Below are 12779 nucleotides of genomic sequence, written 5' to 3'. Positions count from 1 at the left end.
GGTGAATATAATTTGAGTAGCGGGTTGCGTGGTTTCGTTCAAACCGCATTGTCGGCCATATGAACTATTTCATCACAGTCCATCATAACGTTTGAAACTGATGTTTCGCAATCTAGTATTTATTTATAATATGGCAATCTAGTAGTCCATGGCGTGTCCTAATCTGGGAAAGTGGACTTTGACTTTTTTTTAGTTTTAGACCTGTTTTAGCATACCACCTTTGAAACTTTCTGGACTAAAGACATGAAAACCATTTTCCGCTTTTAAAAGTAGCATATTTATATTTCTCTTTCAATTCCCAGTATCACACTTTGAGTTCTAATTAGTTTCAGTTCTCTTGTATTGAGAATATACATGTTGAAGTATGAAAGCAAGTGTAGAAATGTCATTAATTTCCGTAAATAAAGCAACACAATATGGCATTTTTACGATCCAACATATTTTTTTTATTAACGTTTACTAATCACCGTATCCTGTACAACAGTGGTTTTTAAACTGGGGGTAATTACTCCCAAAGGGGTAATTTACCAATGTTTTTGGGGTAATATGAATGTGGGCTAGCATATATTTTTGCGAACTTGTATATATTTCGTTTCCCTCCACACACCATGCCTGTTGTGATATCATAGTAACCATTAGTGAATATGAATAACAGGCCTTAATGTAGTCTAGGATAGTGCTACCTAGGTAAGTCCAATTCATTTTGAGATTCGGTAGCGCGGATCATATATTGTTGAGCATGCTGGCAAATTGAAAGACAAGGGGCATCTAACTTTAGTTTTACACCTATAATGCATTAACAATATCGTAGAAATATATTTGTTAGTATTGAAAAGTGTGGTGGTCTGGTCTAGTCAGTATAGCATTAAGTCTGGAACCATTACAATGCCAACGAAAAACCGAGGAGAAGATTTTAGAGCCTTTTGGGTCCGCCTAAAAATAGCGAGAGTAGTCCCAATCTTCAAGCAAGGAGATGACACCAACAGAAGTAACTACAGACCAATTTCTATACTACCAACCATGGCTAAAGTGTTCGAAAAGCTAGTCCATATGAGGTTGATGGATTTCCTTGATAAAGAAGAAATCCTGTCGAAACATCAATTTGGTTTTCGGGAAGGATTCAATACCTACCAGGCAATTCTCGATGTGACGGAGAAATACTATAAGGTAATTGAGCGAAACAAAGTGGCATGTAGTATATTCCTTGATCTCAAAAAAGCGTTTGATACCGTTGATCATGACATCCTTCTTGCCAAGTTATCGGCCTGCGGTATCAGGGGTGTTGCCTATGACCTTTTCAGATCTTACTTGAGCAATAGATATCAATGTGTCGATATCGGTGGCATCAACTCGTCGCCTGGCGCCATACGATGCGGTGTCCCTCAAGGGTCTGTTCTTGGTCCGACATTGTTCCTGATATATATCAACGACCTAGCTAAATCCACATCGCTGGAAACCACCCTATTTGCTGATGACACGCACCTCTTCGTCTCATCAGATGACGTTGAAGAGCTCAATGCGAAGCTTAATAGGGATATGACTTTGGTATCAAAGTGGATGGTGTGTAATAAATTAACACTGAATGCTGCCAAAACTCAGATTATATTCATTAGTAACACCATAAGTACTAGGGAATATCGCACTGTTAGTGTAATGGTGAATGATAAGACGATAAACCCTTCTAGGTTTGCAAAATATCTTGGCATATTCATTGATGGCGATCCATCCTGGAAGGACCATACCCAGAAACTAGCGGTTAAACTCTCCCGTGGTGTTGGCATCTTACGGCGCGTTAGACATCTATAGTTCCGAAGACGGTGCTCCGAGAAGTGTATTTTGCAATGGTTCACAGTCACTTGCAATATGGAATTTTGAGTTAGGGCTTCTGCAACAAAACTACTTTGCATCCAATACAGGTGATACAAAACAACGCCATTCGCGCCCTTACGGGATCATTTCGATGTAATCTTGGAAAGTCATTTCGGGAGTGGAGAATATTGAGAGTAGAAGAAATTAAATATCTGGAAGTAGCTAAATTCATGTATCGATTTCACAATAAACAGCTTGCCTTTAGTTTGGAGGATCAATTACAACTATCAACATCCACCCATAGTCACAATACCAGATTTTCAGCCGCACCAAATTACCGCCACAATTTCGTAAGGAAGGAATTCTGCAAACGATCTCTTTTGATAGCCGGTCCCAACATCTGGAATAGCATTCCCATTACTATTCGTGAACGAAGCTTCAACGGTTTTAAAAAATTACTGATAGACTATCTGCTGGACCCCTCTAAGCAACCTATTGGTCTGTGATTCATGCACTGTTGTTGTCGCTGTTCGAGTATGGCTTTCTCATGTGTATGTTGTTCGTTTATACCGATCTCTTTCATTTTTGTGTTTTTGAAATTTATCATTGTGTTCGTCTGTCACGTGAGATGTAATTTGTATGCTCTTTAGGGAAGGGATTGACTAGATGACCACTCGGTCGTATCGTCCCTTCCCTGTCCATACCGATTATTTGAATATTCAAATTTTCCTGGTGAGACGAATTTAATAAATGATCTATCTATCTATCTTCAAAATGAATAACTAATCTTTGTCATAATGGCATTGAATTTTCGGATTACATTTCCTTCAACTTATTGCTGTGAAGTAGGATTTTCTGCAATGGTATCCATCAAAATAAAGTAGCCTACGTTTGCGATAGACAATTACACGTGAAGCTGTCAATTATCCATCCCTTTATCTAGATTTGACCCCTGAATAACACAAAAACAGCATTAGCCTTCCCATTGACTTGATATTTTTAACAGGCATTTCAGTGTGCATTATGGCGTCATCTTAATTGTGCTGTTTTACAATTAATTGAGTGCAAGCCGTGATTGTCATTTTTTGAAAAGGGGTAATTGCCGCCCGTCATTTTCTTCTTGGGGGTAACGATATGAAAAAGGTTAAGAACCACTGCTATACAACTTCTCCGTATTGCTCTTCGACTAAACTACGGGCTTTATAATATGGGCCCGGGAGGGCACCACACCATGATATTTTCTAAAACGGGCTGTTCGAGTAAACAGAGGATTAGCATCGCATTTCCATATCAATACGGTCATTTTCATCCCATGATGTGGACGAAAGCTTGTGCTGTCGAAAATTGGCTGGTATGCATCAAAATGACTCAAGCTCTGCACCTTTCGCATAGCTAAAATTTGCAGCTTTTGACAATCCATGCGAACGAATTACGATCATTGTCACAACCACTTACTTACTTGAGTAGATTTAAAGTCAGTCAATTCTGCTTCTACTTCAAGTAGTTTTAGGTTGCTCATGGAAGAAGTACTTCTACTCGTACTTGTGTAGATTTTTTCGTGGTTACTTCTACTTCTACTTGAGTAGCTTTCTTCACTACTTTGACCACCTCTAAATTAGTCTCAGGCTTCTGGTGTAGTTTTAGAGCGAATTGCCAGTTCTCAAGTTAATAAAATATATATATTTGGCAGTTAAATATTGTCGAATACTTCGAAATCCAAAATGTCGTCGCGGGCCGCACAAAAGGGTCTCGTGGGCCGCGTGTTTGAGACCTCTGGGCTAAGCAGATTGAGGGTCTTGCAATAGAATATCCGTTTGGACAGCATGGAGGAGAAAATTACGGGGTGTAGACCAGTGTTGGCATGACTCGAGTCATGACTTGACTCTTGTCAAATTCGAGTCACCTTTGTCCTATGGCTATGACTTGACGTGCGAGTCACTTTGCAAAAATGACTTGACTTGACTCGGTGTATCTTCCTTGGATTGTGTGAAGTGTCCAAAAGCCATGAAAAACATATCAAATCATCAGTGAACCATTGTTTCTTACAAGTTGAATTCTTGGTATACAAACCTAATTTTTATGACAACCTCTGTTGCGTAAAACGCAAAAGCTGCCTGCGACAAATCAAGGCCACATAATCTATCAATACACGTTCTCATGTGTGATAGTCGGTATGTAGGTCACACATCTCGGCAGTTGCAACAAAGAATTAGTCAGCATGTGCCACGGTAGGAAAGAAAAACAAATCACGACATTTCTTCAACCCAATCATTGCAGTCTGCTTACGCACTACGTGAAATATTGTGATCAATTTACTAATTGCAATTTCGCTATTGGAGATCTTTTACTCCATTCTGAACGTCAGTTACAGTCAATTTTCCTTAATGAACTCGTGGCCGTTGCCTGTGGCCAAAAGATATGATTAAGGACAACGGAATAGATTCCGTTTTATTATGGTTACGAATTTGGTGTTTTGAAGTGAATGTGCGTTATTAGTAAAAGTGGAGCACATTGAATTTCACCATTGAATATATTAGCAGTAGATGGTGCTAGAGAGCTTTAGCGCAACTCCTAGCGACAATTCAAAACAATGAGCCATGAAATCAGCAGCGATTGCTGAGCTTATGCATAATCAGGTGACAGATCGACTTGGAGTGTGATAGAAGTAGCATATGGACACCGACGGATATCGTAGTTTGCGATAGCGTTAGTAACTGACGAATCATAGGGATACCATATGTGCTTTTGTGTCTCTGTGTCCTTCGGAGACGATTCGTCCTCTTTTTTTTTAATAAAACCAAAATGTCCCCCGGGGACGCCCAACAAATGTCCTCTTTTTCTTTCAAGTGTTACACGACTATACAGTGGCGACTACAAAGGCCAATTTGCCACAGAGTGCTCGCGGAAATGGGCTTTTTCTAGAACTGCCGTAGAGGTTGGCTAAAAAAATGGTCAATCGAACGGAGACAGACAGTTCGTGGAAACCTGATGGATTTAACCAAGGTATAGCCTACCGGCGCCGTGACGCGGAAATTTCACCCTATTTTTAGTCAACTTACGATCATTGTAATAACTTGAAAAAAGTGTCCTCTTTTTTGAAATTTAAAATATGGTAACCCTACCTTACAGGGGAAATAGGTCTCTACTCTAATAGGTCTCTGAATCGTGATACAGGTGCAGGTGCTGTATGATGTTCTTGCAGCAGTTGCAGCCGTTGCCCCTACTGGTTTCTCGGTACGTTTTGCCTAATATATATAATTGAGCAGCCATCAAGTTGAAGTAATTTAATAAAAAATAACCAAAAAATGAAACGTATAGTGTGAGCACAAGACACCGATTCCATACAGGCCCATTGCTAGCTCTCTGTGGGTGTTTGAGTTAAAACCTCAAATATTTCAAACTTGTACTGATGTTATATCAAATGGAAATCTGATCCGATTCTGATTGAATGAAACTTAATAAGTTGCTTTAGAATTGAATCTCTACTTAATTATTTGCGGGTTTTCAAAGGTCTGTAGTTAACTAGTTCTAGAATTACTACTGTTGATTACTGATATGTGAGTAGTTTTAGCTCTAGTCCTGGTTGCAAGTTTTGAAATACGAGTAGTTCCAGTTCCATAGTGTTATTGTTGTGCATTTTGAAAATCCAGTGGTTTGTAGGCTATATATAAATGTCTGATTGTCAGCATTCAAATTCTTAGTGTATTCGTTACACATATAACTGATAAGTGGCATAATTTTCTGTTGAATGTAGCCTAGCCTATCCTTAGTAAATCAATATTTGCTGTACTGAAATTTTTCTGCAGCTGTTACTTTTGTCCAAACCACGTAATTTCTAACAATTCCGTAGTTGCGTGCGATCAGCAAAATGGGCTCTTCGAAACGCAGCTGGTTGCTTCAAGAATTTTCAGCGCACAGCGTCGGGCTATCAGCGGCTGCCCTTGGTAAAAAGTCAGGCCGTGTGATGGCCACCGGTGGCGAAGACGGACAGGTCAACCTCTGGGCGGTAGGTAAACCTTCGTGCGTTATGCAGTTCACGGGTCATACGTCAGCCGTGGAAGCTCTCACGTTTAACGCGTCGGAAGAGTTAGTCTGCGCCGGTTCAAGATCGGGACAGTTGCGTATTTGGAATATAGCGGAAGGCAAAGTAACTAGACACATGTCCGGTCACAAAGCCGCCGTAACATGCGTCGATTTCTTATCGATCGGAGAGTTTGTAGCGTCTGGATCGTTTGATCATAAAGTTAAAATGTGGGATTGTAGAAGACGAGGGTGCATCTTTCAGTATACAGGACACCAAGGTGCCATAAATGCTCTACAGTTTTCACCTGATGGAAGATGGATTGCATCCGCTTCAGATGACGGAGTTTGCAAAATATGGGACTTGTCAACTGGGAAATTACTACATCAATTCTCTGATCACGGTGCTCCAGTTACGTGCTTACAATTTCACCCTAACGAATTATTGCTTGCAACTGGAGGAAAGGATAGAACTTTGAAAGTGTATGATGTGGAACAGTTTAAAATGATATCGAGTTCCAAGCCGCAGTCGAGCGGACTTCTAAAAGTCGCGTTTTCAGAAAGCGGACATTGTGTGTACGCAGTGTCCCAGGACATGTGCCACGCGTACGTTTGGGAACCTGAACCTCGCAATACAGATTCGTTAATGGTAAAATGGGGTAGACCGTCGGATGTCGTTGTATCCGCCAGGCAACTAATATCATGTTCCTTCACTCAGAACATTGTGACGAATCACGTGGTCGATCTAACCAAAGTGAAGGCTTCACCATTCGAACTACCGAACACAATCCACCCTTTTGAACCTCCCGCCACTCTCAAACCATTCGTGCCTACTGATAACATCACAAGAAGGCCGCAATCTACAAAACCGACCACTTCAGCGGCTGAAAAACGGGGCAACGCAGAAAAACCAGACATCAAATTCTTCAACAATAATAAACCGGAAGAATTGCCGCATCCTAACGAAGTTTTTCATCCCAAAAGTACCTTACCCCGTTCGCCAGACGATAAGAAATATACTCCAGTGTCTGCCGAGGCTAGTGATCGTACCAATGCAAGACAAGTAAAACCTTCACCCAGCACGTACAAAGCTACCAACATACTCCCTCACTTGAGACCCCAAACGCCATTAACAGACACGAAAGTCAATCCTGTGCAGGAAAAGGTGCCTGAACCAGTGCAACCTAAAAAGCAGACTCCAGAACCTGCAGTTTCGAATATCGAGGCAAACTATCCCGCTAATGAAGTGCCTACCAGAGATAAACCCACAAAGCAAAATGGTGATGGGAAACCTACGCCTGATGTTTCGAAGTCGGAGGAACCGCATAACATGTCCAACTCATTAGATGATACTCGAATGACTACAATTATTCCGTCCAGTAGAGAAGACGCTACTGGATTAGACATGAACGCATTTCTACCAACTAAAAAGGAACCGTCGTATAGTGCAGAGAAGAAAACGATTACCAGCGAGGAAGCAATCGCGAACATAAAGCACGGCTTTGAGTCAATGCGAATCGTGTTGACCGCGCGACGGAAAAATTTAGAAGTCGTGCGTGCTATGTGGACTGGCGGCGACGTCATGACGGCCATGAATACAGCCGTACGAATGAAGGATCAAGCCCTACTCGTGGATTTATTCAGCGTGTTGAACTTGAAGAAATCGCTTTGGACTCTGGATCTCTGCCAGGTTTGTGTGGTTTAGCTTGCCTTTCTGTTAGCGTGGTGTGTCTGTGATTGATGGAATTGGTGCAGCCATTGTTCATTGTAGCCTATATTGTTTTCCTGCAAACAGATTGGACAAGAAGATGAATTAGGTCCTCTATTGGACTAATTGGAGCAGTGACTCCCAAAGGGGTAGATATCGCCCCCCCTGGGAAAGATTTTGAGGGAAGGGAGTCAAAATAACTAATGTGTCAATTATTCAGTCAATTTTATTGATTGAAAAGCAACTCAATGTGAAACGCCTGTGATCCAATTCCAGTTTAACTTGTGAAATGTTTCTATGCTCTAATTCTTATCCAATTTCTGGTTTGTGTGAAATTGCTATAGGCTAGGCCTAACAGTATCTTGTGAAATTAGTCAAACTCGGCGTGCAGACATTTGCAATTGTAACGCTTATGAGGACGAACTCTGAATGGATTTGAACTAAACTTTGATTTTTGTTGCATTTATTTCGAATCCGGAATTCAATTCAAAGTTTTTTTTAATTCAGTAATTCTAATCTAATTAGGGAAATGAACTGTAGCTATGATTCTAACTCTAATTTACCTAACGAAGGGAAAAACTGGTTACTCTGGCACCGTCGCGAAAGTTGACTGAAAAAGAATGTCCACTCGCCACAAACTCTTCACAGATACCGGGATCGCCGCGAAAAGTTGATTGTTATATGTCGAGCTTGATAGGAGCCGAAATAGGTTAGGAACCAGTGCAATACGCTATCAATGCATCACTTTCATAATAATAATAGTTATTTATTACACTTCTAATGCCAAATGCACAAAGTGATGGATTCATTAAGACGAATTCACATATTGCCGAATTCACTGGTAACCTTTTTCAATGGGTTCCAAATTGTAATCCAGTGTTGGCATATTGAAGATCCTTCGGTAATGTTGTGGGATAACCTGTAGTGTAGGCCTATTGCATATACGGTATATATCTCTACAGCTGGACAATGGACATAGGGGTTGAATGACTTGCTAAGTTGCTATTGTTGACTGGTGTTTACCTGGAAGTGGTATAATTGTTCATGCTTGTGAAAATGTACTGTCTTCAGACCTATGGTACATCACATCATGCTTATAATTGTTTTGTTTGAACTCCTACAACTGCCTGTATCTTATCTGAGTAAGAATAATCCTACTTTACTCTGATATCTTTCATTTCATTGCATGCCAGTATTAGTGAATTCTCTGGAAGCTACTTTGTAATAGGATAAATCATATAGATTCCCACTAGGTAAAGCAATGTTTATTTTGGTACTAATGTATGTTTTGTTATCAATCCATCTAAATGCTGTTATCTCTCTGTAGGGTACCACTGGGAATAGTTTCAATGTCACACTGTCATCAACTTTCAATGTGTTTGTTTTGGCTATGCTTAATTTACTGTAGGTGTAAATCACTACTGACGCAATATTCACGATCCCTGTTAATGAATAGGAAATTAAAGGTAGGATATAAAACCAAGGAACATCATTCATAACACTATCCTTTATTTGCTTTAGTGCATTACACAGTAAATATTACATGGACTTTCCCTACTGTTATATATATATCTTTTTTTATATCCTGACCATTTACGTTTTGACAATTACAGTAGCATATCATTCTACAAGGATATTCATAACTTGCTTGCTAAGTTATGAAGGCGCACAGTGCACGATTTGCAGGCGTGCAATAATTAGTTAAATTGAAATCCTATTTCTAATTGGTCACTGTAGCCCAGGGCCGGCCAACCCGTGGCCCGCGACGTAATTTCCGAAATTTCGAATGTTATCAAAAATGGATTGCACAGATTGTGAACTTGTGAGGCCAACCAAAAATTTGATTAGTCTGGCCGCAACACTTGAGATGAGATGACTAAAGTATCAGTTCCGACGCATTGGCAGATTCATGAGCCAGTCACATATTGGTAGATCTTCGTAGACTACAATAAAGCAGAATAATTTGCGATATATTTATCAAAAGTAAAAATTTTCTGCACGCTTCGCGCCACATGTTGTCACTCGATTTCTTGCTTTTAATATTGTTACCCCTTTGTGAAAATGAAAGAACGCCTAATGCATCAGATTGAATCTAACTATATTCGCGATTACGAGACAGAGTGTCGTTCAACATATGCGACTTTGCGTTTGCACTCGCAGAAAGACCGTCGACTATGAAACCTAGGCACAAAATGATTGACGCATGTTGGTCGAAACTTTCGATATCGATATGTCCAGACGCCAATAGCCCAGTCCTTGCAAACAGAGCCCAGCGATATAGGCTACAGCCGGCCCGCAATATAGTCGGGTGACAATATTATTGACCTGTGAACTTCAAAAAATTTTCGCGCTTCGCGCGGCTAGTGGCCCGCGCCACAGTTCGTCAATCGAATGTGGCCCTTTGGCTGAAAAGGTTGGCCAGCCCTGCTGTTGCCTATTGCTGGACATGGACAAATAGATCAAGATTTAAATGATAAATCGTAAACAATTGTCTAGTCTAGTCTAGTCTAGTCTAGACGTTGGGAGCTTATCTTTGATGATCAGTTTAGATGCATTTGGTTATGTGCCAAAATTTTCATCTTGAAGCAAAGTAGAATCTGTGGGTAGGCAATCCTATTGGAAAACAAGCCAGAATTTGATATGTTTAAACCGTTGATAGTAGACTACTGAGGATTTTGAGTTTTAAGTTAGCCAACGTGTGTATTGATTCAATTTTACCTTGTAGGTCATGCTGCCTGAGATCTTGGATTTGATCACCAGTAAATACGAGACGTATGTTGCGGCAGCTTGTGGAGCGTTGAAAGTCGTGCTACAGACATTCGGACACGTTATCAAATCCAACGTTTCCGCCCACCCTAGCGGTGGAGTAGATATTTCTCGAGAGGAACGATACAAGAAATGTGTTTCATGCAATGACTATGTTTCACAAATCAGGCCGATTGTGGAGAAAAAGGTTCACACGACAGGAAAAATCGGGACTACGTTTCGCGAATTGAATATTTTGATAAAGAGTAACTTTGATTAGTAATTGCCTGGAAAATGAATTTGGAGATCGTTAACCTCCAAGATTCCTGGTGTAATAACGCAACATGGTGCTCGAGGAAGCCACAGAGTTGAAATAAGTCGGATATCATTGGTTTCTGGCTGCTGTTCAACACTCGACAGATATTAGCTGGTGTGGGCTATCTGTGCTTTCTTACAGTCTCTATGTGGCAGTGTACCTACGACAATCACAATTCACAATCTTAGATCATCGTATAGCGAATTCAGATTCATCAGTGCTGGATTCTCGTTCAAGGTAGAATCGCGATGAACACATCACTACCTCAAGTATAGAACATACGATAGCTGGTCTTGCTAAAGTTTCACAACGGACGCATAAATTGTACTTTTCTTTTCATGGCAATGCATGAGGAGTGAGGTCGGTATCTCATCATACATGTGCCATTCTTTCATGTGTTTGTGTGTGTATTGATTTATGTACCACTACTACCGCAACTTTATGGTCTCGACTGAGAAATCAATGTTTCATATGATACTTTGTTTTGTGTTTTAGTATGCCAAGTTGCATCGTCTATTTGACTGCTTGTAGTACCTGTAGTGAGTTTTGAAACACCTCCAATCAAAATGGCTATATGTAGATTACATTCCTTTCAATTCACTTCATTGACCAAGACCAGAGTACTGTTCTTCAATATTCCAATCTTCAAGTTCCTATTATTGACTTACATTTCGACAGGGATCTGGCAACCATTATCAGGGTGTTATTATGTGGACATCTTTGTTCCATTCTGTTGCTACCCTAACAACATGCTTTAATAGTTTCGGTGTGGAGAATCAAATAGTCTTTATATAATGTAGAACTATAGCATCAAGTCATGATATCTAAATCGAAATGTCAGGTAAATTTTCAATGGATATTTTTCTGGCAGTGGGGAGGCTGCATTTTCAAGCTAAGGCTTCACGAAGTCTGTGGCCAGGCAACTTTTAACACTGGGTGATAAAATGCAAGTCCTTGATACTTGCTTTATACATATATATCGTTGCTTGTTGGTATCTATTCTGCAACTGTCAGGATGGTTGCATTGGAATTTGTCATCCAGTAATTACAAGTTTTGATATGTTTTCATTTGAAGTTTGTGAGTTGTAGTTGTAGTGTAGTTTTCGTTCTTGCTTTAAGACCTGTTGTATTTATCTTATTGTATCATATTCTGACGAATTTCCTTGGTGTGCTATGATGACAAGCCTTTCCTATTTTATACAATGACAACATCTCTACTAGTGAGCTTATGATTTCACATACACTTTGTAATCCAATATGGTCGGCACTGTATTACCTTGATTGAAATTACTTCCATTGATCCATTGACTGATTCGTGCTATCGTATAATTTGGAGTGATCGAATTTTGTATGTGTTGTGGTATTTGTACGTTGCAAAATGATATGCTCGTGATAAGAATATGCCCAGTTTATGGATAACATAATCTGGTTGTTTTAAGAGCATTGATGAATGATTAGCTGATCATTCCAGTTAGAGTGTATAGTCACCAAACTTGCAAAATACTTAGGTATCATTATATAGCTTACAGTTGAAAATATTTAATGTGTCTTGAATGCATCAAATCCACTTTGAATATGTAGCTGGAACATGAACGATGTCCTCTGAACCATGACAATATTATAGCTTTTAGCGTAATGTTTGCATCCCACAGTTGCAAACGTGAGCAGTTAACATGCAACCAAGCACTTGCAAATTATTATTACGTTAAGATACCGGTACCAACAAGTGCAAGTGTATTAATTTGTTGGTGCCTCGTGCCGGTGAAGATGTACGGACACCATACCTTGATCAATTGGAATTCTCTTATCACTAGGTCAATTGCTGGGTTTTAGTGGGCTATATACTTCTCAAGATCAATATCGATAAATATATCCAATGATAGAAAATCTTGGCATAAGTGTGTGTTTTGCTTTGTATTGACCAACGTAAAATTACAATTCTGTCATGCCGCGCTCACAACTCTGCATAAAGTCGTCGGTGTATGAAGTTGGAGCTTTGTAATTCTTATCATATGCTATCAAGTTATCGTTTGCAAGGAATGGTGCTAACGAAATAATTTATTTTCTGTCGCATTCTCTTATTTCTGGACTGTGTTGGTACCGCTGATTTGTCTGTCGTAAGACCTTTTTTCATTGTTTCTATGTGTTTCAGTTCAGTATTCTTAGATAAATTATTTGCTG

The 12779-nt window shown here is 39.9% G+C and overlaps 1 protein-coding gene across 1 annotated transcript; it reads left to right on the top strand.

Annotated features, from left to right (window-relative positions):
• Positions 1 to 5540: 5540 nt before the first annotated feature.
• LOC145438046 (katanin p80 WD40 repeat-containing subunit B1-like) lies at positions 5541 to 12750 on the top strand. The gene is made up of 2 exons (XM_080315415.1): positions 5541 to 7519; positions 10263 to 12750. The coding sequence occupies exons 1-2, from the start codon at positions 5678 to 5680 to the stop codon at positions 10560 to 10562; spliced, it is 2142 nt and encodes a 713-aa protein (XP_080171541.1). The 5' UTR covers positions 5541 to 5677; the 3' UTR covers positions 10563 to 12750.
• Positions 12751 to 12779: the final 29 nt, after the last annotated feature.

The sequence above is a fragment of the Botryllus schlosseri genome, chromosome 4 (genome assembly GCF_051294905.1).
Source record: "Botryllus schlosseri isolate E-star chromosome 4, Bs_hap1, whole genome shotgun sequence".
NCBI classification, from domain to species: Eukaryota; Metazoa; Chordata; class Ascidiacea; order Stolidobranchia; family Styelidae; genus Botryllus; species Botryllus schlosseri.
The sequence above is the reverse complement of the archived record's forward strand: the minus strand, read 5'-3'. Positions and strand labels throughout refer to the sequence as shown.

Excerpts from the sequence above, each read along its gene's own strand:
- LOC145438046 (XM_080315415.1), top strand. The coding sequence starts at position 5,678 with ATGGGCTCTTCGAAACGCAGCTGGTTGCTTCAAGAATTTTCAGCGCAC. Across the intron at positions 7,520-10,262 it reads GGACTCTGGATCTCTGCCAG|GTCATGCTGCCTGAGATCTT; the intron begins GTTTGTGTGGTT and ends TTTACCTTGTAG.